Source organism: Neodiprion lecontei, chromosome 5 (genome assembly GCF_021901455.1).
Source record: "Neodiprion lecontei isolate iyNeoLeco1 chromosome 5, iyNeoLeco1.1, whole genome shotgun sequence".
In the NCBI taxonomy this organism is placed as follows: domain Eukaryota; kingdom Metazoa; phylum Arthropoda; class Insecta; order Hymenoptera; family Diprionidae; genus Neodiprion; species Neodiprion lecontei.
In genome coordinates, this window is record NC_060264.1 from 15,248,980 (window position 1) to 15,271,628 (window position 22,649).

At 43.8% G+C, this 22,649-nt stretch overlaps 1 protein-coding gene and 1 long non-coding RNA gene across 2 annotated transcripts; one reads left to right on the plus strand and one right to left on the minus strand.

Annotated features, from left to right (window-relative positions):
* Positions 1-10,086: 10,086 nt before the first annotated feature.
* LOC124294403 lies at positions 10,087-11,073 on the plus strand. The gene has a single exon (XM_046739355.1). The coding sequence runs from the start codon at positions 10,087-10,089 to the stop codon at positions 11,071-11,073; it is 987 nt and encodes a 328-aa protein (XP_046595311.1).
* Positions 11,074-11,371: 298 nt separating this feature from the next.
* On the minus strand, positions 11,372-22,353 carry LOC124294575. Its single transcript, XR_006904467.1, has 3 exons — positions 22,270-22,353; positions 12,122-12,126; positions 11,372-11,382 (listed from the first exon to the last, which is right to left on the minus strand). It is a non-coding gene; the product is annotated as an uncharacterized LOC124294575 (long non-coding RNA).
* Positions 22,354-22,649: the final 296 nt, after the last annotated feature.

Genomic DNA, 22,649 nt, shown 5'->3' on the forward strand with positions numbered 1-22,649 from the left:
GTCAATAACGTCATCTGTCATTTGTTCGAAGATGTACGGTAAGAACTGAACGCTGTAGAGATCGATAAATTCAAAAACCTTGGTCTGACCAGCCTGCTGAAAGGTTTAGCTCCGCTCAACCCTGGTCAAAGTTAGCTTATAGAAAATGCTGGATGGCTCGATGTTCAGGAAACAAAAAAATTAACCGATGCCGATGGCAACTTTGACGTAGTTAATCCCTTGAGCACGATATTGGGCTTCGCTGAAGATTATCGCAATATCATCGTTAACGCGAAACACGAGCTGATTCTTACAAGATCAAAAAGTGATTTCAGTACCATCGTTCAAAATCGAGACGAAGACTTTAGAATCGTGATCGATCAGGTGGAATGGTTAGTACCCTATGTGAAGCTCTCGGATCAACGAAAAATCGCACTGTTGAATTTCATTGAGAAAGATATACCTGTCTCCATGAGCTTCCGCAGTTGGGAGTTGTACGAATATCCTTTGCTACCGGCAACCACGAAACACGTTTGGACTGTGAAAACGTTCACCTATTTGGAAAAACCGCGATTTGTCATGCTCGGTTTTCAAACGAATCGAAGAAACAAGACCGGCAAAAATGTCAGTCATCTTGATCACTGTAACATTACTGTTGTTAAGCTCTTCTTGAATTCCGAGTATTATCTGTTCTGTCGAACGGAAAGTCAGAGGTGTCCAGGCACGAACGGTCGCTCACGCGTGTATACGACCACATGCGTCGCGCGGCCGACTCACTCTGTTCTGTCTTTGCATGTGTTTTATTTGGACGGGCATGAAGGTGGAGGAGATAGCGCGGGCCAGGGCTGCTTCAGTCAAGTATTCGAGCGACTCGGGGTCAGTCGGTTCATTCCTCTTGCCCTTTTCTTTTCTGTGTGCGTTTCAGGAAAGATGGATAAATCTGAAGGGTTTGACTGCAATTCGATTGATACTTGGATTTTGTGGTGTCTTGTATCTTCAAATAATTCCTGATTGTTGCATGCAGAGGAGCCGGAATAACTTCGTAAGTACACTAACTCAAGCGCGGTACGTCCCGCCAGGCACACCAGCGCAGCCCGGTTGTACCAATGAGCAAGCGCAATGCTTGACGCAAGTAATCTACCGATTGCTTGTACATACTTGGATTCACACAAGGTAACCCTTCAGGTACACCGAATCAAGCGGTCATACCTGAGCACAAGCGCAATGCTTACACAAAGTCGCCAGCGACTTTATTTACCACGATTACACTGCACGAAACAGTCAAGACGCCCAGCGCAATTATATATAAATATATTGTTACAAAGGGTGAAATCACCCGTTTTGTCCCCTTTTAAATGATTTAGTAGTCATCATGGATAAAAGACGTTTATAAACCTCTTATGTCTTTAAAAAGAATAAGGTTGCTGCGTCAACCGACATTATTGTAAAAACAGTTAGTCTCTAGACTTTAAAAAGAGAGCTTGTGTCCAAATACATCTATTATCTTTCTAAATATTCCTTGTTCGTGAGACTTTTTTGGCTCGGCGTTCGCTTAAATCGCACAGAGAACTCTTTGATTCTCTTAGACCTTTCTTAATTTCCCCCCGTTGTTACAATATATTCAATTCGGATGTTTCAAACGAATCCAGCCATCAATACAACCACGCATATATAATGTCTTCTAATCGTAGATTTCATCTCCGAAATAATTCATTGTGCGAAATATATTTGATATGATAAATAGCTTATACACATTGTAAATTCAACTTCTTCGAGGGGTTTTTTTTTCTGAGGTTCATACCTCAAAGATTTTCCTCTCTGAGCCATAATAAAACATAGAACTAATGGCTCAAAATGTGTGTTTATTTCATTTATTCTTATCCCTAGATCCCTGTTTTTTATAGTTGGAAATCGTGACCAAATTAAAAAATACGCGGCCTCGTTTTTATTGAAGAGGACGCGTTCCACGAAACATTATCCGTACGGTAACCTGAACTTGGACATGAGTCACAATCGCTTTGGATTACTGTACGAGATGTACGCAAACTTACAAGCCACCTATTACGGCAAAGAACCTGAGCCTCTGTTGACGAAGAGCAAATTTCTACAGTACGAACCTTTGATTTTCATCGACTGTTCAAAACAAAACAAGGCTCTGAATTCTGGACCGGTAGATATTCGTATCGAATTTGAGGCTAAAAATAACTTTCCTACTGGTACATCTGCCCACTGCTTGATTTTACATGATCGTATAATTGAATACAGCCCGCTGAGTGGTAGGGTGAGGAAATTGGTATAAAAACCTTGAACGTTGTGACAATCGATTTGGTATTTTTCACGATGGAGTTCGTAGTCGACGTACAAGGATTCAGAAGACCGGGTCCCAGTTTTACACCAAAAGAATTGGCAGTTGTTTCACTCGACGAAGATACCAACCCGTCAATTTTTCTTTTCGAACCTCCGTACGATTATAATTATCTACTCGCTCCATTCAAAAGCGAAAATTTGTGGTTGTCACGAAATTATCATGGACTATCCAGGGAAGGTGGTGATTTACCTTTCGAGAAGCTCGACTTCACATCGAATGTATGTCGCTGCGTAATGCTTCAACAGTTTACGTAAAAGGTTTAGAGAAGAAAAGTTGGCTGCAGAAAATTCTGGGTGAAAAAGTTGAAGTCGTTGATTTGATGGATTTGGGTTGTCCGTCGTTGCAGAAATTGGATAAAATGTCAGACACGAATTCAAACTGTACGCATCATGCTATACTGCGTCCAAACTCTGCAGCTCAAAACGTATTGTTACTGCGAAATTTTTCACTTAAACACAAAAGACAATCAATATCTACTCGAACAGTTATTCATTCTCATTGCGTAAAGCATGGCTACGATACCGTTGAGTAAGAAACATGTGATTACAGTCATATATCAGCATTATGAATTTCATGTAAAACTGTAATCTTGAGTTGTTTTGTTCAATGAAATATTTTGCATCGTCAATATCAACCGTTAATTCAGAACCTCTGTCCTGCTAGTTCAGAGTTTATTCCGGAACCTTCCAGAAATCAACGTCGCACCGCAATTCGTTGTCCGCAGGCCGCTCACCGTTGAGTCGAAACTGGTCGGACGCATTGTTTGTCAGCCTACATTGGTTCAGGGTCGAAGCAGCCGCATACAAATTTCGGAATCTTCCAGAATTCGACGTCGCACCGCAATCCGTTGTCGGCAGACCGCTCGCCGTCAAGTCGAAACTCGTCGGGCGATTCCGAGTATTGTTTTCGTCGGACGATTCCGAGAATTGTTTGTCTGAAATTCGTATAAGGCCAGAGCGGGTCTTTCAGAATTCAACGTCGCACCGAAATCCTTTGACCGCATGCCGCTCACCGTCGAGTCGAAACACGTCGGACGAATTGTTTGTCAGTCTAGATTCGTTCAAGGCCGTGACAATCTTCTTGAACCTTCTGGAAGCTCTTAAAACCCGACACATGCCATGGTCCTCGGTCGAACGTTCGAGGATCCACGGGATCCGCTCGAACGCCTGAGAATACACGGAGTGCGCTCGGTAATGCAGTTATCGATCCCGCTCGATGAGCATGATTTTCTTCACCGACAAAGAGCACAATTTATCCCACAGGGGGTAATACCACGGCAATTTTAGGCATTTTTTACCGACGATCATGGTCATTTGGAGCATTTTTCACCGACAATCATGGTCAATTGGGGGATTTTTCACCGACGATCACGGTCATTTTGGAGATTCTCTTACCGACGAGCGGTCGGCAGAGCACATTTTATCTTTCGGGAGTAGGGGTAACCTTCTAGGGTTTGCGTCTGGGATGCACGTATAGGCGGATTGGTCGGTAAAGAAGGTGTTTCTATCCAGAACCCGCCTTGTTATACTACTGGCCTCTATTGAGGCGAGTTTTCGTCACCCTACAGCCTATATTGATCGTCGGTTTCATGCGCTTGAGTCTCGGCTTGACGCCCTACCAGCTTTGCAGACTCAGATTGATGCCAATACGCCCGCATCTTGGAACTCGAGGCCCAAAATCACACACTGCAGGAGGCAGTCGGGGATTTGCGTAAGCAGCGCGATATTGATAGCACTGAGCGCCTTCGTGCTGTCGCTCGTCTGTGCGAAGAGAAGATCATAATTTCTGGCCTTCCCTGTTCCTCAGCTGATGGCATTCGTCCTGCCGTCACCTCACAGGCTGCCGCGCTCGACCTTACCATTTCTAGAACGGACATCTTGGCCTGTCGCTTCCTAATCCCTTCTTCAAAGACTCGAAAGGACACTCCGTTGCCATTCCTTGTGAGGCTTCCGTCCAGGGATCTCACCCTTCACTTACTGGCTGCCAAGAAAAACAAAGGAATTCTACGTTTAACTGACCTACCCGTGGTTGAGCCGGGACGAGTTTTCTATGTAAATGTGAATGAAGCTCTTTCCTCCGAATTTCACAAACTACTCCTCTCTACCAAAGCCATTGCGAAGTCTCGTGGCTTCAAGTATGTTTGGCACCGTGAGGGCGTCATTCTTCTCCGAAAATCTGACGGTTCTCCTATTCACGGCATCTCATCGGCTGCCGCTGTGGCTGCTTTCGAGGCTCGATTCCCCGTAGCTAGCTCCACTGCCTCTCTCGCCTTTCCGGCCGATTCTAGCTGTAACTGTAACCTTGCTCCATTCGCAGATCTCGGACTCCGTTGTCTTGCTACCAGGCTACCTTACCAACCAAACTCAGGTCTATCTCGACGCTTGCTGTCTTAAACGTGCACTCTATCAGTATCTCTTCCAGACAGAAGAGACTCGCACTTGATGGTGATTCTTCATCTAGATTTCTCTACTTCCTGCTTCCCACATTTCTATGTTTCTGCTTTATTCCATTTTTTTTTTTCTAACATTGTCTTGGCCGTGTTTCACTCTTCCAACTTTTGTATCCGTCTATCTGTATGTTTTTACTCCTGTCTATTTTGTTGTAGTTCTCTGTCTCTATTCTGTGCTCCTCTTGACTCTAAATATCGAACTAGGCTGAGTTTTTAGATTTGGGACTGTGTATATAGCTTAACTTTGTATACTTTTTTCTTGTTATTGTCCAACATAACTATGGAAAAGATCTTAATAAAAACCATCAAACCATCAAACAACGAAGAACTTTGTTCGCCATTTCTCTCCTGTTGATCTTACGCTTTTTCCGCTGCGTTTACCGAGTTCCTGGTGTCCAATTAGTCAAAAAAAGGGTCATTAAAATCGGTTCTGAGACCTAAACATTTCGGCTCCAAAACTGGAGAAATAGTAAGGAATTTTTGGCAACCTTTTCGCGAGTTCGACAAGTGCTGAAAAAAAATCTTTCATGCATTAGTCCGACGTAATTTTGCTAGACAAACCGATTAGAAGCAGTCACAACACGCTGCTATCTACACATCGAAAGTCTCAACCAAAAAACGGAAAATTTTGTTCGCTATTACTCACCTGTTTATTACACGCTCTTACTGGTGTGTCTTCTGAGTTCCTAGTAGTAGCAGAGCTATGAGAGTTTCACTTACAGATCCCTGTTACTGTCACTTACTGACATTTTCCCCAGACTCAAACCTTTTCTTGCGATGACCACACAATCTGCCGTACCGAGTTGAGGTCGAATCGGGTCAACTTTACCGACAGTTGTATCGGTCGACGGTAAAAATTGCCCTGCCTTACCGGCAATTCTCATCAGTAGAAGGTAAAAATCGTACTGTTTCACCGACCGAAGGTCAGAGTCTCTATGTAGTGCTCGTCTGCCAACGGTACAGGGCGCAGCCGGGGGGCTTGAACTTTTTTATCGACCTGGATGTCGGTCACCCGTCCCGCATTCATCTCCCACGATAGGACTGTTGATGTGTAACATTAACCGCTCCGAAATCTTTTCCCTCGGTAGGACTACTAATGTGTAACATCAACCACCCCACATTCCTTTTCCACGTTATCAACCACGCGACATTCCAAAATTAATGGTTCTGAGAATTGTTTTTCACTTACTCGGATGCCGGTTTGATATCAACCACGTGACATTCTTTTTAGCTTGTAACTGTCATGTAAACTCAACGATGAATTTTGAACGGGTTTAGTCAAGACCAGAGTGCAAGCTCGACGGATAGCCGCGGTACATTCAGAGCCATGGATCTGCGGTGTTGGGTTACTATCGCTCTAAGAATGCTAAAAGGTGCGCGCGCATACACAAACACACGTATTTGATATCAACCACGTGACATTCTTCACCCCCCACTGATTTCCAAATTATGTGGTGGGGGAACGTTATATAAGTCAAAAGTGAAAACTTCATCGCCAGTCTGAATCTGTTCTTGTTGCAAATGAGAAGTGCTCTGGAACAACAACATGAATTAGAGAAACGACTCGAACTGCTCATAAAGAATATTGGAGAAGCAAAACATGTGCTGAAAATCAGATCTGACCTCAATTAATGCCATGTTATTATGTTTATTTTTTCGTTATTCTGCGATGCATGAGACATGCCTATCATTTGATATTTTAACATACTGACTAACTTTACTTCACTTATGTCTGTTATACTTGTCATAATGGGATATTTTATTATGTGTTACTTTATTCTGATAACCTTGATGTATTTTTTTCCTTCTTCCATGATGCACCTGAAATGGCAATTATTACATATTCTGACCAACTGATACTCTATTCATGATTAAAATTCCTTATTTTGTCATCCATTTCCTTTCCAGGCAGCACAGAGCTAATTGATATCTTAGAGATGTCGAACCAATTCTGAGACATTTGTAACCCTTTCAACATTTTTAAGAATTCATTATGTTCTGTACTGTTTAGGTAAGTTCCCCTTTTCTATACATATGTGCATGCGGTAATCATTTATTTTCTCGATTTGAATCGCATCAATATCAACCTCCGTCAAGCCTTTTGCAAGTATACTTGAATCGCAGATTTTATACTTGAGTCTTATTTTGCATTGGCTGATATTTTTATCACATGAATCCGAATTTTTACTCGCACTAAACTCAACAGTTTCGATTTTCCAGATACAGCAGAGAGATGGAAAGAAAAACATGTGATATCTACATCGATTGGTAATCGCATATGACAATAATTCTTCTGGACCTAGTTCAACCTTAGGATCGCACCATTTGGTAGTAGTTTTCTCCAACTGATATAATTATTGATATATTGATTAATGAAGTCATCAAGATTACCGGAAAAATCAGAAGCAATTGATTTATACAAAGATATATCTACTTCTTCATCAATTCTTATCAAGCAATATCAATCTATAAATTGTAATCGAAAATGTAACCAACTTTTCAATCAATTTGTATACACGTAATTTATTCAACATATTATAGTACATTTTTTTTCATCAGGATTCATTTTATGATGAACACTCATATTTACATATTTTATACACTATTTTATCTACTTATGCATCATTAGTATGTTTTGTATATCGTTCAATTTATATTTGAATAAAACGAATAATTACAATAAGGTATAACCTCACCCGTAGGACTAACTGTCAAAATCTCAGCAGACCGATATTTGTGCTAAGTCAGTAGATATCGTGTGCGACAAGTGTGCACCGACCCCGAGCACAACTATCTCTGTCCACCAAGTCCAACCGCCCTCCACTACCGTAGCGCTCGTTCGAGTATTATATAGAGTTCCGTGGGCTTTCCCCCAGATAGCCTACGCGCACGCACGCTGCGCAGGCAGCCACGCACGGCGTTCTCACGGCAACCCACGCTAGTCTTTCGCGTCGTGCAATATACTTATATTTACCGTACTAATTAACCAATAATAAATACTACTCGTATATCGCACTTCACATCTGTGCTTCGTAACCACCACCGGTCCCAACAACTGGCGCTGCGGAAATGAATTCGAACGACCTGTGTGCGGGAAATCAAACAGAAAAATCGTTTGCGTGAGACAACATGGCAAGCACGGAAAAAATCAAGGGTCTCACCATGAAGACTGGAGGGAAGGAGACCAAACGCTGCACTGGAAACGTGGTCTATAAAAGTGGAGAAAATTTTTAGCGTTAAATCCGATAGGGGTGCTGCTGTCGCTAAGATGGGTAACAGAGAGAGACTGAGAAAAGAAAGAGAACGCTAGGTAGGTCGAACTGTATCGAACTGGAGAATACGTCAGGCCAAGGCCTTTCTCCCTTGTGCAGTTTTTTAGGTTATGTATTTGCTTTTAAATTTTGTTCAGACCGTAAAATAAAAAACCTGAAAAAATGGGACATAATGAAATTCTAACCTGATGAAATAAAGGACATATTAAATGAATAAATAAATAAATCATCATAATAGTAATAATGATGATGATAATAATATTAATAATAATAATAATAATAATAATAATAAGATTAATGATAATGATAATGATGACGATGACGATGACGATGACGATGACGATGACGATGACGAAGACGATGACGATGACGATGACGATGACGATGACGATGACGATGACGATGACGATGACGATGACGATGACGATGACGATGACGATGACAATAACAATAACAATAATAATAATAATGACCGCAGGTGGCGGGGGGGTTAAATCCCTCGTTCGGGACGTGACGACCCCGCGTACATCGAGTAAGTCAAGGGGGAATAAGGTGGCACAGGCACAACGGATGGCCCCCGAGTAGGGATGGAAACATGAGCTGAAGAATCGATTCTCGATTCCGATTCTTTTTTCCGAGATTTCGATTCTCAGAATCGATTAATCAATTTCAAGAATCGATTCTTTTAAAGAATCGATTCTGAGTAAGATTTTTCTTTTTTTTAATTAAAATTTTATAAATTTTTTTTTTTTAAATAAAACTTGTAAAATAAGGTTAAAGGTACAATAAAATGTAAATTTGTAAAATATTATATTTTATTAAAAAAGTAACATTTGAAAACATTAATAAGACTAGTATTTTTTCATTCAATATTGATGCTATAGTGTCATTACTCCGGTTTTAAAATAAATTATAGAATTGATCACTAAGAATCGATTCTAGATCGATTCTGATAACAGGCGCGCTCAAGCAGCCCCGAAGGACCACAAGACGGACAACGTGACGACGGAGACGGACGTTGAGACTGACTAACGGACACGAAACACTCCGCGGACGAAACGGAAACGGAAGGCGACTGAAACCACTCCGGAATCCTCTCAAAAGAGGGCAACGGTTGCGGAACCGGTCGCTGACTGGCAGACAGTCACAAGGAAAAACAAGGGAAAAAAGAAACGGAAGACGCGGACGGACGAGACGAACCCGACAACGGACACGACGGCCGGGGCTGAGGGGCGCAGAGCGGCTCCCAAACACTGGGGGACGGCGGTGCTCGTCAAACCCGGGAACGACACGACGTACTCCGACATCGTGAGGAAGATACGGACCACGGTCGACCCTGCGAAGAGTCACGTTAAAGTGACGACTCTTAGGAAGACGAAGAATGGTCTGTGTCTTCTGAAGATAAAGACAGACGCCAACGGACGAGACGACTTCCGACGCGTCCTGCAGGACGCGGTCGGCGACGCAGGCAACGTCAGGACCGGGACCTCCAGGGTTCAACTGGAGATCATGGATCTTGACTGTGTCACGACCAGACACGACGTGATACAGGCACTGCGACGAGAGACGGGACGAGACGCGGACTTTGGGGTCCACATCTTCGGCTCGAACCGGGCGAAGCAGTTTATGGCCGTATGCGACCTGGAGTCGCAGGAAGCCAGAGCGCTGCTCGGCCGGGGACGGATCGGGATTGGATGGGTAGCTTGCCGCGTCCGACCACGACTGACGGTGACGAAATGCCACAAGTGCCTGGGATACGGGCACACTAAGGCAAAATGTAAAAATACAGACCGGACGAAGTGCTGCAGGAAATGTGGCGAGACAGGACATTACGCCACGGACTGTAAGAACAGACCGGCCTGCCCACTGTGCGCCGAGAAGGGACACGGCGATGCGGCGCATCTCGCGGGCTCCGGGAGGTGCGCGGTGTACCGGGTTGCGCTGGAGGAGTGCAAGAAGCAGGCCGGAAGACGGACAGGATAGTTCAGCGCAACCTGAACCGCAGTAGGACAGCAGACATGCTACTACCACAGATAGCAGACGAACAAGACTCCGACATTCTGATCCTGTGCGAGCCGTACAGGGTGCGACAAGCGCAGGATTGGATTACGAACGAGACCAAGACAGCGGCTATCTGGGTAAGGGGCGCTGCCCGAGCCCGGATAACCGCTCGTGGCGTCGGGGACGACTACGTCTGGGCTAGGGTGGGCGCTGTCACTTACGTCAGCGTCTACCTGACCCCAAACTGCGCTGCGGCGGAGTTCCGGGCGAAGGTTGCGCTCCTCGAGGACGGACTCAGGGACCTGCCCGGGGACCTCGTGGTCGCGGGGGACCTCAACGCGAGGGCGGTCGAGTGGGGCATGACGGCAATGAACAGACGCGGACGGCTGCTGCTGGAGATGGCCGCAAGGCTGGACCTAGTGGTGGCAAATACAGAAGACGTACCAACGTACAGACGGCCGGGATTTGGAGACTCCATCCCGGACGTAACGATGACGACGGACAGAACTCTGCCACGGATAAGGCGGTGGCGGGTGCTCGAGGGCTACACGGCCAGCGATCATCAGAACATCGCCTTCGAAGTGGCAGGAGAGACAAGGACGACACGGAGAAGGACCCGGCACCCCCCGCGGTGGAACGTAGACAAACTCGACGTACTGAAGTTCTCGGCGGAGCTGGCGGCAGCGCCGGCCCCAACTACCGACGTCCCCCGAGAGCTGACTGGCCGGCAAAGGGCGGAAAGACTAGCGGACGAGACGGCCAAACTGACGACGCGGCTGTGCGACAGTACAATGCCAAAACGACAGTACGGACGTAAAAGACCACCACAATACTGGTGGACAGACGAGATAGCCGAGCTGCGGAAGAGTTGCTTGGCAAAACGACGACGGGTTACGAGGGCTGGAGGGAGACCCGAACGGGAAACCCTTCAGGCCAAGTACAAGACTGAACGGAAACGACTGACGTACGCCATCAGAGACAGCAAGACGCGATGCTGGAAGTAGCTCTGCGAGGAGGTGGACCGCGTCCCCTGGGGTGCCGGTGACAAGATTGTGACCGGTAGGCTGGGGGCCCGGATCCCGCCAGAACTCAAGGATGCTGAAACCGCACGACGGATCGTCGACGGACTGTTCCCGACGCACCCGACGCGTACGGACGCGACGAACGACGACGAGACGGCGGCGCCCCCCGTCTTCACCGCCGAAGAGCTCGTCGGAGCGACCAAAGCAATGAAGAGGGGTAAGGCGCCAGGACCGGACTGGGTACCGGCGGAGGTTCTTCGGCTGATGGCGAGCCTGAGGCCGGAGATACTTCTCGACCTCTACAACACGTGCCTTACGACAGGGATATTCAGCGACCGGTGGAAGGTGGCGAGGTTGGTCCTTATCCCAAAGGGTAAGGGTGACCCCAGCACGCCGTCGGCCTACCGGCCGCTGAGCTTACTGGACACGACAGGGAAACTGTACGAACAGCTACTGCGACCACGACTCACGGACGCGATACAGGACGGCGGAGGCCTCTCTGACCAGCAGTTCGGCTTCCGGAGGGGTCGATCAACGATTGGAGCGATTCAAGAGGTGGTTGACTCCTTCCGGTCGACAGACAGACATTGCCACGCTGTGCGACCCGTCGCGCTGCTGGTGACACTTGACGTTAAGAACGCCTTCAATTCGGCCAGGTGGGTGGATATCCTAGGGTCGCTGAGAGGCGACTTCGGGGTCCCGCCTTACCTGCTCCGAGTTGTTGAAGACTACCTTCGGAACAGACGACTGACGTACGAAACGACCGAAGGCCAAGTAACGCGACAGATTACCGCGGGGGTCGCTCAAGGTTCCATACTAGGACCCGATTTTTGGAACGGGATATACGACAGCCTGCTCAGACTGGAGCTCCCACTCGGCGTTCGCCTGGTCGCTTACGCTGACGACGTGGCGGCAGTGATAGTCGAACGAACTCCAGATCTGGCACAATACGCACTGAACCAGACAATGAGACGAGTCGGACGCTGGATGACTGACCACGGACTGCAACTCGCGACGGAAAAGACAGAACTGGTGCTTCTCACCAGGAGACGGATACCGACAACATTACGCATGACGGTCGGGACGGACGAGATCAAGACCAGAGGGGAAGTCAAGTACCTGGGGGTGACCCTGGATACGAAGATGACCTTCTGGCCTCACATACGACGAACGGCTCAGAAGGCGGCTGAAAGGATAGCATCCCTAAGCCGCCTGATGGCAAACACGAACGGACCGAGACCAGGGAAACGGAGACTTCTGATGTCGACGGTGAACTCGATCCTCCTCTACGGTGCGGAGATCTGGGCAGACTCCCTTAAGACTAAGAAATACTGTCACGCAATGACGACGGTACAGACACGAAGCGCGTTGAGGATCGCTTGTTCCTATCGGACGGTCTCAGCACAGGCTGTTCTGGTGGTGGCAGGCGTGATTCCCATAGACCTTTTCGCGTTCGAGCGCAAGAGGGTCTACGGAAGAGACGCGGACGTGACCTGACGGGACGCGGCAACGACGGAAAGAGACGCGACGATACAGACGTGGCAGGAACGGTGGACGGAAGAAACAACGGGAAACTGGACGAGACGACTCATTAAAGACCTGCGACCGTGGATCCAGAGGGGGTTTGGGGATGTGAATTCTTACGTCACCCAGCTTCTGTCGGGCCACGGCTACTTCAGACGCCACCTACACAACCTGAACCGAGTACGGACGCCCAACTGTACGTACTGCGGACACGAACGAGACGACGCGGAACACACGTTCTTCGAATGTGACCGCTGGACAGAACTAAGACATAGACTGGAGACGGTCGTGGGAGGCATCACTCCCGACAAAGTTGTCGGGGTGATGCTCCATAGTACAGAAAGGTGGCAACTTGTTGCCACCTACACAGAGACAATCCTACGACGTAAGAACGCGGACGGCTGCCTGACGTAACGCAACTGACGGACTGCCTGCACGGGACGGACGGACGGACAGACTGACGAAACACACACCGACAGAGCTCCCAGCTAGAAGTAATATCACCATAGTTCCTGGCTGGGAGCGTTGCACAGGAGGTGGCGGTTTAGTGGGTAGGCCACCCTGGAGTCCCACATCCGCGCTAGCCCGTATGACTGGCGCGAATGCGTAACTTGGATTCCGCAACTCCTCGGAAAAAAAAAAAAAAGTAATAATAATAAGAATCAGGACCGTCTCCCTTGTGTGGTTTTTCAGGTTCTATATTTGTTTCTAATTTTTTGTTCAGATCGTAAAATAAAACACCTATAAAAAAGGGCCATAATGAAATTCCAACCTTCATAAAATAAAGGACATAATAAACAACAATAATAAATAATGATAAAAGACATGGTAAATATACGGACACCCCGACTCTAGTTGGTTATTGAAATTTGTGAGTGCTGGTCGCCAAATAAAAAAATAATAATAATAATAACGAAACGAATAAATAATACGTAATACTGTGACAAGGTCCTAACACTGCTGCACTTAGCACTAATATGATGTCTTGATAGACTTAGAAGTCTGAAAGTTGAGCGATTTACGGCGTAACTCGTTGTGCAAATAATTCACAAAAGAATTCAATCGAAAAAACGAGAACCGAAACGATGAATACTGAATAGCATCTAATTTGCTCGCTTAAACAGTAATTGTAAAGAAAATGACACATTATCGTGATCTTTTCATTAGATTTATCGGATAATACTAAGACCTAACGGAAATAAATAGATTTATTGAAAAAGACCAAGAGATATTTTTCATAGAGCGTTTAATTTTGAACAAAAGTAGCCATCGACAACTTTTCAACCGAATTTTTTTCCACAGATCCCTTTTTATAGAATTTTATCTTGAACCATGAATAATCGGGAAACATTCATATTTATTGAAAAAACGATGAGACCTTTATTGTAGAGCGTTAACTTTTAAACAAAAGTAGCTATGGGAAACCTTTCTAAGTAGGTTAGTTCTTGAGATATAAGTCAAAATGTGCACATAAGAACAATGCCTATGTATTTTAAATAGAAAACACTACAAGTCAATTGATTGCCCATTATATCGCCAACTTTTGTGAGAAATCTATTGCTATGACTGTTGAACGAACAAGGATGGTCGGCTATCAAATGAATGTTTTCCGAAATCTCCATTTGTCCAGTTGTGCCACCATCCAAACGATGTACGAATATACACGCTCGACCAGCTGCGGCGGTTGAGATATCCATGTTTGCAACTGTAAGAAAGGGTGCATTTTTTCGATACTCGATACTTGATAAGTTATAAGATTTACAACAATTATAAAATTTATAATTGTTTTCTAGGTTTAACTTTCTTCATCGAGGAAGCTCTGTTTATATTGAAAACAACAAAAAATGAATTTTCAATGCCATTGTAACTATGTAACTGAAAAAACTAAAGAATTGCTTTCAAACGCCTTCTTCAATCGTTTCACCACCATATCACCGGCTCATCTATCATCTGACGATCGAGTATCTTCGAAGGTTTGTGATGTAGAAAATACTCGAAAAATTGTCAAAAATATTATTCATTTAGTGAAGCTGTACAATGTTCGTTTAATTATCGTTGCAAGGGGTGAATCAATAAAATCAAACAAACGCTGCATACATGTGATATACGCTAATTAAAAAAAAATCTCAATATCGTCGAAGACAAGGAGTAATATGTCGACCTATATTAAACTTTTTATTTCGACATAAGACAACCCTCTCCTATCATATTATCGCCAACAAGCTATACCAATAACCTTCACGACATCGATGCATTAGCTATTAAAAAAAATTAATTTCAGACTAGAAGACTTTATGAAAAGTGTTCTTGTGATTACAGGGCTCTTGTTTCGCAGATGTGTTATTCTATCCAACCCTTCATTCTTTGCGAGTTTTGTCGAAATTACTCACAAATTACAAACTGTACGGCGTTTTGAAATTCCCAAAAAAAATTGGCTGTGATTGTTCTAATTTTCGCAAATTTTAAGATTAAGAACACGTTCATTTCGTGAGACTTCGTTTTCAATCACAAATGATCCAATCTTGCTGTTTATCAAACGTTAACTATAAAAAGTTCAAATTAATGCAATTAATTAATTCAAATAATTTAATATTACCATTTATCGACTGACAATTATATCAATTTCAAATTAAATCACAAATTAATCAACATTATCGTTTATCAAACGATAATTATACATCTCAAATAAAATCATGTACATCACAACAGGAAATATAGAATACAAAGGTACATAACCATTTTTATCATTACTCAATTATTATCATTACTCAATTATTGCCATTATTTAACAATGAACCGTACAATGCAAAGAGAAATCATTATTGCCTTTACTTTTTAAATATAATAATTTTCGATCAAGAAGCAGAACATATACCATTTGAATCATATTTTGAAACGAGTTTTATCAACTATTGTTCCTCGAACGAGAATTATATAAATTCGCAAGTAATGCTATGTTTGTAAGTTTTTGAATATATTCGTACATTACCGACAATAAAATCGATTCAAGGTCGAATTAAAGGTTTTTCGTTTCTGGTTCCGTCACACATTACAACTTCGCATTCTTGCGGTTCATTTTCGTTCTAGTCCTTCTCTGTCGAAGTTTCTATTGAGAAAATCTGCCAGGAAATTGGCCCGCATGACAAGATAAAAATTGACGACTCGTTTTGTCAGATCCTTCTGGTGTTCTGAGCATCCCACCATTGTCAAATTGTTCATGACCTGGACCCGTTCAAGGATTTGATGTAACGTGTTTACCTTTATCGTTAATTCACCAACGACGTCCAGTACGGCTTCCTCCAATGATTTGGTCAGTTGGAATAACTCTTCACTTGGCACTACGAGTCCGTTGTAACGATTCATTAGCTCGATAACCTTATAGCGTTCACGTATGTCCTCGCTTTTCAATCGGACAATGCAAGCACCGCATTTCGTTACACGGATGAATTTTCGGGCGACATATCCAGCAATGTATATCTGCACTTCCTTGCTTGTTCTGACAACGTCGTAATCATGGAACCACAGATGATCATAAGTAGTATTGGAGCGTGGTGGTTGTGAGTACTGATGGTCTCGTTCAACGACATCTTCCGGAATCGAATCGATTGGTTCGCTCGCTTGTCCTGATTCAATAAGGGTATCCAGTTTTTGTAAAAACTCTTTTGGGGTTTGATTTTGCAGCCATAGATTCTTTAGTTTCCATCAAGGTTTCTAGTAACTCTGTGCCGCATACGTTTCCGCCTTTGGGAGGCTTCACGAGAGAGTATGTGCATAATAACCGAAAAACTTGCGCGAACAAGACCGGATTGGGGTGGTCATTGCTGCTGCAAGCATTTTTCATCATGCTAAAAAAACGCTGAAATAAGAAATAATATTTTTAATACACTAGGAAGCATAGCATTGACGTGAAATAAAACCTCAATTATCCGAACCCATCCGGACCGGGCTTCATTCGGATTATCGAAACTTTGGATAATAGAAACGGATTGTCGTGGGTAGCGGTTTTACATATTACATACAGACAAAATAATAAAAAACAGGTATTATAACGTTAAAGCAAAAACATTAAAAATATAAGCTATTACGCTCGAACTTTCATCAGTGCCATTCTGAAAACTTTTTCCTCAGTATCGACACACCTTTTCGAAAATCGTATGAATTTTATAGCCGGATAAAAGTGGCCGTTTTTAAATAAAACAATGATTCCAAATTTTATATTAAAAATCCCCTTTATCGAGTAGATCAGATTATTTCAAACATTTCCCAAGTAAACGTACATAACACTAAAACGTTTATATAGATATTTATTTTCCCAGACTCGAACTTGTCGTTATGAATTAACTTAACCCTTACTTGCCACCTTGGGGTACAAACTACCCCAGGCCTATAAGAAAAATAGTCATTTTTCCACCTTTGTTGACTTTAGCATTGTTTTCAGTGTACCTAAATTTAATTTTTGGCAATATAAAGTAAACAATCTTCTTAAAAAAGCTTTCAATATATTCTAAAACAATTTTCAAGTTGAAATATTCAGTAGTTCATTTTTTATAACAATTTTCGTCACTGGGGTACAAATCTACCCCATGGTGGCAAGTACGTAATTCTACAGAGGTGTGGCAAGTAAGGGTTAAACAAAATACGCTCGAGTCGAGTCATTGTTAGCAACAATGTAGTGTGACTCAATAAAAATGTGTAACAGAATTTTGTGAAATTATTCGCATAATGGAACGTTTGGATGAGGCAAGTCACCGTTCGGATAGTGGGAGCTCGGATAATTGCGGTTCTATTCTACTCGTTAATTTTAACTAGCACATAGTCTTGTTTTTGCGATGCCGTTAGCTTTTAGTAGAGTTATTTATGAATAACGTTATTGAAAGGATCAAGTGACACGATTAGTCACCTGACTACTCGGGCGCATGCGCGTACCAGAATAACAAACGTCAAAATTAAGCATTGATCAGCTCTCAAGTCGAAATTGGTTCTAGTGTTTTAGAAAATGTGCTTAAAATAAAATTAGACATAGGCTGACAGTACTTCGTATCGATAATAATTGTTAATTGTTCGTTGAAAAATATCTTTAGGTGTGATTGGTTGGGGGAATTTTGTAAGGTACTGGTACAGGCAGGAAGCCTAGAGGTAAGGCTTCCTGGGTACAGGTAACGAAAATGCACTCATTATTCCGACATTTTCATTATTAATAATTGTTTACCTTAATACGTATTCATGGATTTCTTAAGGTGTCGGTAAGAGAATTACTGTTCAGAGTTTAATAAAATAAGGTATAATAGTAGATTATGATGAGAAACAGATCCAGTTAAATTTTTAGAAGGCCACAGAGCATTAGCAAAAAGATATTGGCATTTGTAATTTCATACATTTAACATTGAGTCTCATGAAAAATCACAGTTTTCATTGTATTTTACAAAAAGTACCATTCAGATTTTAACAAAAAAGGGGAAAATGAGCGAAAATGTTATAAGAAACATTTTAAATCCTCAAAAATACAGCTTAAGAGCTCGTGATAGTAGTAATTAGCAAACAAATATCCAAAATGTACTCTATGTCGTAGTTCATCATAGACGTGGCAACATCGTGAAGAGGTTACAATGTGCAGTCTTTACGCATACCTTTTGTGCACCTCTCGAGTGATACAGACCGTCTAGGCTTCCTGCAGACCGTCTCCCTGTCTCTCTCGCTCGATCGCGACGTTGCCTATTCTAAATACTACGTGAGTCAAACATGACGGTGTATACATTTGACTCTTGCAATATCGACAGTACTACCTTAAATTAAATAATGTTGAACTTGCTATTGTCGAGCAGTGCACGATCATTGTTACGGGCTTTATCAGTTAACTATTATCATATACATACAAATATAATCGATTTGTTCTTACTTCGAGTGCATCCTGGTTTAAACGAGCGGTCATCAGGTAATCGTAACTGCAATCTCTGTGTAGATAATCCAAAAGTTCCAGAGTGCTTCTCAGCGTGACTTTCAGACCTACGACGGTACTCCAAGGTATTGGGAAAGATAAGTGCTGAGCCTTTACAGTTGTGTCCCACTCGGGCAGAAACTCGATGAACCCCTCGATTGCCTGTAGTACCAAAACATTATAATTTCTGCACTTGCGGAAAGCTTCAGCAGAAATACACTATTATTCTATTGAACCATATATATTAGACAATTATTGAGACAGAGAGAGAGAAGGGAATACGCAAATCTGTCGTCCACGTTACCAAATATATGAAATTAGTTATTTAACATTCTGAATGTACTTCAATGCTGTACCAAACGTACGTAGAATGGACAATTGTGGTCCAAATCTATATATAAATATTGTAACGTGGTATTTCGGTTGGGCATGCCCGTTACAAGGTACTTCCTGAACCTTGGGCCGAATCCAGGAATAAGGGTTTCGGAGATCGAGTCGCGAGATAATAATAGAGAGCGCCAGAACCGGAGTCACGCATCCGAGTTTCGACAGGGACGCAATAAATAAGTACGATTTAGAAATTGCAGGATTTTGGTTTTATTTTTTTTTTTGAGTACACCAGCCACAAGCCAGCGGCCAACTCCGACGCCGAAGATATTTCGAGGCGGGGCGAAACCGCGGAGATCTTGCGTGAAGGATGCCGAGGCTGCGGAGGGGAAGACAACGCAGATCCCTGCGGCGCGGGAATCCAAGGCGGTTGCGATTTCCGCTAGCGGCCGGCGCGCCGCAGCCTCCCTGCTCACCCCGCCTACACCTGACCAAGGAAACCGCGAGTGACCGCGAGAGACCAGCTTACGACGAGGAAGCACCACCCCGCCCAACCCCAGGACACCGTAGAGCTGCGCGGAAGACGACATCGCTATCTAGCGTTAGGTTCTGCGCCGCGTAGCGACGACAGGTACGCGTCAAGTTGCACAATCTCCGAAATCGATGACAGATCGATTGTTGCGCATTCTTAGGGTGATGACGTCACGAAGGATTAGCGTCACGAGATCGGCGTAGCGACCGATCGGACATCGGAGATCACTCTAGTTCTGGCGATCAAGCAAAGCGGTGTTATCTGTTAGCGTTGAAATTGAGTTTCGCTTTTGCTTTGTTTTTGCTACTCAAAGAAATTTTGGGTGTCGTAGCGGGGAATTGCATTGAGTTTCGTTCTCGTCTCCTTCTGTTGCGTGGGGAAAATTTGACTGGCGTTACGAGGGACGATGGCCGACCACCGCCACCAGGGAGTCGGAGATTTTGTGTCATGGATGTGGAGCGGTAAGCGTTGCTCATCTTCTAGCGATCGAATTTCGAGAGTAATTGAGCGAGGGCTTGTCCGAGAAAGGATGCCCGTTTGTAATTTGCGTGTCGAAAAATCCTCAAAATTCGTTTGCCTATTCTTTCGTTTGGTGACCGTAGCCTGAGTTGCGCGGAATAACGTAGAGCCAATTTTAAGTAACTGAGCTGGTCGAGTAACGTCACGGGTTTGAGTCGCGACAAGACAACTGCGATTTGAGAGTAACCAAATTCCGTTACCCTGGGTCACGTCGAATCAAGTACGATAAAGCGTAACTTCGCGTGTAGGTCGCGAGTCGTCAAAGGGGGAGCGTTCGCACTCGCGAACTGCGTTCAGACGTCGCGAAGAGTGCAGAGTTCGGATGCGTTCAGATAATAGCCAGGCGATTCCCGTGGTGACCGGTGCCATTCAAAATAACGGCTAGAGATGCAAATAGCGCGTCGAGTCACATTCTCTTTCGTTTGATTATTGAATTATTGTTTATTACGAAAGGGGCGATTAGCGCACATAGGCTTAACGAATTTTCTAGATTTATTGACGATCGCGGTTAGCGCGTCGATTACGATTTCAGTTTAGTTTGCCCTAATGGTTTGTTGTTAAGTCGGCGATTAGCGCTGTAGTTCGTAGAGGACGGACGCAGTTAGCGCGTCGAGTAAAACTCTGTTTTTTTTTTTTTGTTTTGGAGATAGTGTTTATTATTAAGGCAGCGATTAGCGCCGGTAGAACTAAGAGGTTGTCCAAATTTATTCATCTAATTTTCTTTCTCCTTTTCTGTTATATTATTCTTATTTTCTTTTGATTGTTAACTATAAGTAGTTGAGTATAAATCGCGAATAGCGAATTACAAATTAGCATTTCTATTGTTTATCCTTTCGGATCGCGAAGAGCGATCGCGGTATTATTATTTCTCGTTTGTATTTGGGCTCGCCACAAGCGACATTTGAAGAATTATTTTTTTTTAGTTTTGTATAATTTTTTTTGTTAGTACTATCATTAAAAGGAAATATATCAGTTGATTTTATCATAACTTCATAAAATAACGTGTTGGCGTGACGTATTTCGCATCTCTCTCTCTACCTAAGATTTATCTCTCCCCTCTCTGCGGTACTGAGCTGCCCAGTGTTTCGTCGCGACTTAGCGCATCAACAATTTCGAGGCGTGTTTATCACGCCAGGCGCCCAACAAATTTCGCGATATTGTTTTTAGGTCCAGGATACCGCGTGCACAATAATTTGGCGTCCACGATGTACCCTAGATCTAAAAACAATATCGCGAAGTTTTGTTGGGCGCCTGGCGTAATTAACACGCCTCGAAATCGTTAATGCGCTATACCTCGGCAATATGCTTGATAGCTCAGTACCGCGAAGAGGGAAGGGATAATTTTGAGAAAGAGAGACACTCGAAATACACACGCTATTTAACAAAAGAAGTAAAATAAAATCTTATATTTCCCAATAGCGGTGATACAAAAACAAACAAAAAAAAAATCCAAAAGTCGCTCATCGCAATTCTAAAAATAAACAGAAAATTACATGTAACCTACTCTATTTCTTACTCTACCGAGCTCCCGGCTCCCTAACTAAAATGTCACTTAACCATCACAAAATTGCCATACGCTATTCTCAATTTGCAAATTCGCCGTTTCTTCTCCACAGAGATAATTGCTCAAAACCGAAACTAAAACTACTTTCTCGACGGTGCGTCGTTGGGCTACCGAACAGACAGCGTCCTCAATCTCACCCGAGATCTCACCCGACTCGGAGCTTCGACGCTACCGCGAGCTGTCCTAAATCTAAACGTGACAACATTACTCAACCTAAAGCTTATTTCCTACTCATTTCAACTAAACAAATCCGCAAATGCCACTAAATGTAACTTCAACTAAACACAGGCTCAAGGTAACACAACTCCATTAACATTATCTTAACTAAACGGGTACGGAACTAAGCGCAGGTGCAACTAAACGTAACCTCAACTATTCGCTATCGCAACGCATCCAAAATCAAACCTTCTCAAAATCCTCGAAAACGTTATTCGCTAATCCGAGCACTCCAATTCGGCACTTCCCGACCTACTCGAGAGGTGACACTGAAAAACCTGATAACGCGGCTCGACCCGGTACAGCGAAATTCGGCTATACTTGATTTCAAAAACGAGAGAGACTCATCCAAAACCCGTGACTCTAATCATCTTTCTCAAGAACTCAAAATTTACTCTACTCTAACACGCGTACTCAGGTTACGGTCATCAAGCAAAAGAATCGGCAAAAGAATTTCGAGTACTTTTCTACAACGCAAATCCATAACGGCTATCCATTACTCGGCAAGCCTTTTCGTAATTATGCTCGAAATTCAATCGCGGGGATAGAAGCAGCGCTCACCTTCTACATCCTTGCAACCCCCTTTCCATTCCCCTCGCGATTTTTTGGCGACTCCATTACTTCGCGAAACTCCCCAAAACGTGACTACTTATAAGGACCGCCAGAATTAGAGTGGTTTCAAAAACCTACGACCTGCCGCAACACGGATCTCGATACGCCATCCCATACGTGACGTCATACCCACAAGAATACGCAATAATCGATCCGTCATCGATTTCGTCGACTGCGCAACTCGACGCGCACCTGTAATAGCATCGCGGCGCAGAACTTGACGCTAAATCGCAATCTCGTCCTTTGCGCAGCTCCATGACGTCTTGGTGGCGAGCGTGGTGCTCTCTCGTCGCTAGTCGGTCCGTCGCAAGTTCGCTAGTCAATTGTTG